The sequence below is a fragment of the Ochotona curzoniae genome, unplaced genomic scaffold, assembly GCF_017591425.1.
Source record: "Ochotona curzoniae isolate NIBS_2020 unplaced genomic scaffold, NIBS_Ocur_1.0 scaffold_3890, whole genome shotgun sequence".
Lineage (NCBI taxonomy): Eukaryota > Metazoa > Chordata > Mammalia > Lagomorpha > Ochotonidae > Ochotona > Ochotona curzoniae.
In genome coordinates this window covers 17,887,463-17,891,269 of record NW_024467115.1, presented here as the reverse complement: position 1 = coordinate 17,891,269, position 3,807 = coordinate 17,887,463, and the positions used below count along the sequence as shown (strand labels likewise).

At 60.6% G+C, this 3,807-nt stretch overlaps 1 protein-coding gene across 1 annotated transcript; it reads right to left on the bottom strand.

Moving 5' to 3' along the window:
- Nucleotides 1-866: 866 nt before the first annotated feature.
- Nucleotides 867-3,264, bottom strand: SLC35D3 (solute carrier family 35 member D3). The gene is made up of 2 exons (XM_040965517.1): nucleotides 2,644-3,264; nucleotides 867-1,696 (listed from the first exon to the last, which is right to left on the bottom strand). Exons 1-2 carry the CDS (start codon nucleotides 3,080-3,082, stop codon nucleotides 867-869), a joined length of 1,269 nt encoding a protein of 422 aa, XP_040821451.1. The 5' UTR covers nucleotides 3,083-3,264.
- Between the last annotated feature and the right edge of the window lie 543 nt (nucleotides 3,265-3,807).

The window sequence follows — 3,807 nt, the reverse complement described above, 5'->3', positions numbered from 1 at the left end:
TTTATTTTTGACAAATTTAAGATAGAAAAATATCATAAAGTGAATATAGCAGTTGCTCTTTTTGTAACATTATTGGGACACGCAGTGCAACTTGAAAGATTACTTTATAGGGGGGACTCTTCCAGCTGAGCTTCAGTTAATATTGAATGATAGTTCAGCTCTTGCATTTACATGAAGGAATATTACACAGTAAAACTGGCTTTTGTAAAAGGTTACACCATTCAACAACAAATAGCATAAAGCAACAAACCCAGAACAACTTTTAAAATGTTTTTTTTTTCCTAGCTACTAAAAGCAAACTTCAGGAAAGCTAAAAACACGTTTTTCAAAATAGCTTCCACATTTTGCTAACAGAACACTTACTCTGAAAAACAAGTGAAGGAAAGTGAGAGTAAACACAATATTTCAGATGACTGTAGGTAGTAAACATCAGCACAGTTATACTTGTCATTTCAACAGCATAATCTGTGCCCAGCTGGCAGTACAACCAGTAGGTCTGCCCTCAAAGCCTGCAGCCTGGGACGTCATCCTCGACTTCGAAGCAGTCATTCCTACACTCCGTCTGTGGAGAGGGCAGCTGATGGGCTCTTGGTACATGCAGATACTCAGCTACGGCTATAATGGCAAACTAAATAAATAAATAATAAATAAATGGGTCAGGAGTCTCCGAAGCCAGAACCACTGCCTGACTTAGGGACATCCCTTCCCATCCCCACCCCCTCTCTCTGTAAGGCCTCAGGCCCAGCAGCCTTTGAACAAACCACACAGCTGTTAATTTCACTTGCTTCCCTTCCCCACCTCTCAAAGAGCAGCCAGGAGGCCTCTCATTACAATGTGATTGCTCTCGACCTGTTAAAACAAGCGTATCAGGGGCTGGGTAACTCCTCGTTTTCTATCAAATAGTCTTTCTTCATATACCTGGTGCCCCTAACTAACCTCCACACCTCCAGATAAGCATCCTTCAGGGACCTCTTGCTTCCTTCTTCAGAGAGCTCTGATGTCTGCCTGCTCCTGGTCACCAGTGGGACCCCTCTGGGGCTGCCGCTTGCCCCTTGCCCACCCTGCTGCAAGCAGCCACCTGCTGCTTCGCCACCTACTGCCCCGCCATTTCCACCCTCTCCTGACAGCTCCTCCATAACGAATGGCAGCTGGTCTCCACTTGGCTGCACCTCCTCTCCCTCTGGCTGTGCCTCCAAGTCCTCATAGTGGCTTTGCTTTCTGGTTTCCAAGAATTTGGCCACGCAATAAATGATGGAGCCCAGAGTGTTCACCACGACTCCAGCAATGAACAGAGAAGTGGGTTCCACGTCGTTGAAGGCTACCATGCCCACCGTGATGGTGGCAATGCTCTTCACCACGCCCACGAAGCTGGTAGTCACGGCCGAGTTGATGTAGGTGCAGTGCAGTGTGGTGAAATTCATGGCGCAGCCGATGAGGATGCAGGCCACAAAGATGCAGACCATGGTCGGGTCCTTCCAGCCTGGAAAGGACCAGGCGTGGATGGAATCTGTGCTGGCGAAGGAGCAGATGACCAGTAGCGGGGTGGCAGAGATGGCGATGACGTACTGCGCAGTGAGTGGTCCATGCTCCGTGTCAGCGCTTGCTTTCTGGATGAGAACCAGGTAGGCAGCGTGCACCAGCACCGCCAGTATGCCCGTGACGTACCCGATGGGGTCGCCGGTCAGGTCGCCGGCTCCTGGAGCACGCACCCGGGGAGGACAGCGGGGGCCCAAGCCGGAAAGAAAAAGAAGACACGGGGTTGGTGCGCGTGGGTAGCTGCCGGCGCGGCAAAGGCAGTGGGGCCGCGGTCCATCTCTAACCACCCATTTCCCCAAGTGTCAGCGGATGTTCTGCTACGGCTCCCCGGGCAAAACACAGCAGTCAACTCCAGGCAGTGCACAAGGAGAGGCCCCCTCCTTATCCTACCCCGAGGTCACCCTGTGGTCACCCGGCTCCTCAAAGTGGGCGCCGTTGTTCCCAGGGCAGTGCCTTCCCGGCCCGCCCTGAGGGGCTCCACCAGGGAGAAGAGCACTAGCTAGGCTGGATCCTGGCCCCAGCGAGCCAACCAAGTCCGGGGCACGCAGAGCGCCTGCCCCTCCCAGAGCCTCCAGGTGTAATTCCCCTGCTCCAACCCTCTCCCAGCCAGGTCGGCCCACCCCGGGGTCCCGACCCACCCCTTTCGCCTCGCGCCCGCAGTCCCTGAGCTAGACATCCCAGCCTGGCCCCCCTGGCGCCCTGGCATCGCTCCCAGCCCTCCCCAGCCCACCCCGCGTGACCCAAGGAAGTTCACGGTCCCGCTCCTTCCGGCTGGGTCGGCGGGCTTTGTGGACTCCGGCTTGCAGGCCCTCAGGGAGGAAGGGGTGAAGAGGGAAGGCCGGGAGTGGGCGGCGGGCAGAAATATGCAGAGGGAAGCAGGGCTAGGGTCGGAAGCTTGACGCCAGGTCGGGGAGCTGCGGGTTTTTGGAGGAGGTTCCGCTGGGTCTCAGAAGTCCCCTTGGCCAGCCAAGAGGCCACACCACATGCTCTCAGCTCCTCTGCCTCAGTCTCCCCATCGGGAAGCGAGGGACTAAGCGACCCCCGCGCCCTCTGCCTGGCTGAGTGGTTGGGGTGGGCTGGGGGAGGGAGGGCGCGGACCCCGCTCACCTGCCAGGGCCGCGCCGCAGGTGGTGATGAGCACGGCCGCCAACACCCCCGGCGAGGGCACGCCGTTCCTGAGGACCAGGACGCCGATGAGCATGGTGACCAGGGGCAGGCAGCGCTTGAAGACCACGTACATGGGCAGGCTGAGACCGCGCAGGGACCAAAGCGTGAGGCTCGACTGCAGCGTGGAGAGCACCGCGACCCCCGCGAAGGAGCGCGCCAGGCTCAGGCCGAAGGGGGGCACGGCGATGAGCCCGAGGCGCCGCAGCAGCTCCAGGCTCAGCGCCGCCGTGGAGCTGGTCAAGCACTGCACCAGGGTCAAGAAGGAGAACTGGTAGCGGCTGATGAGGAACTTGAGCAGGATGTTGAGGGAGCCAGAGAAGACTCCGTGCGCGATGGCCACCGAGATGCCCAGCACGCGGCCCCGGCACAGCTGCCGCATCTCGCCGGCCCCGCCGCGCCCAGCGCCCGCCGAGCTCCGGGACCTGAGCGAGTGGAGCCGAGAGGAGCGCGGCGAGGGCGGCAGGGATGCCCGCCCGGCGCCGCGGCCGTGGGCTGGGGACCCCGGCTCGGCGGCAGGGGGCAGCTCCAGCCAGGCGTTCCTCGCGGCTCGCGGTTTCGTCTCCGACTACCCCGCAGCGCGGCGGAGGCAGTGGCGGGGGCGGGGGATTCCGAAAAGTGGCGGGGGTGGGGTGGGGGGCCGGTCTGGGAGGAGTGGCGGGAATCCCGGCGACCGTGGTGTGTGAGTAGGAGACAAGCCGAGGTAGGTTGCGTCCCGCGCTCGCTGTCGCCGTCAGGGCAGATGCTGCACGCAGGGCAGCCGGGCCCGAGAGCACCTGCGCCCACCAGCTCTAGGGGCGCAACCCAGCCCTCCCGCGGTGCCCGAGCCCGGTGCGGCGGGCTGGGGAATCCCGGCACAGCTGAGGCCGATTTTAGAAACAGCAGCACTCCGGAATCCAGCGCCGTTTATTGGTCGCAACAAGTGACGGTGCCCCCAGTCCCGGGCCCCCGCCGCTGCTGCGGCTTTTCCGCCCACGCGCCTTCCTCGTCGGATCCCGAGTGTCAAGGGCTGCGCTGGGAAGGAACCGACGGCCCCAAGCCCGGGTCGCGCGTGTTTTACAGTTGGGAGGCCGCCCCTTCCAGTGTCGGCAGTGCACTCACGGCCGC

Coding starts and splice junctions, on each gene's coding strand:
- SLC35D3 (XM_040965517.1), bottom strand. CDS start 3,082: ATGCGGCAGCTGTGCCGGGGCCGCGTGCTGGGCATCTCGGTGGCCATC. Junction 1,697..2,643: donor CTGCGGCGCGGCCCTGGCAG/GTGAGCGGGGTC, acceptor TGCGTGCTCCAG/GAGCCGGCGACCTGACCGGC.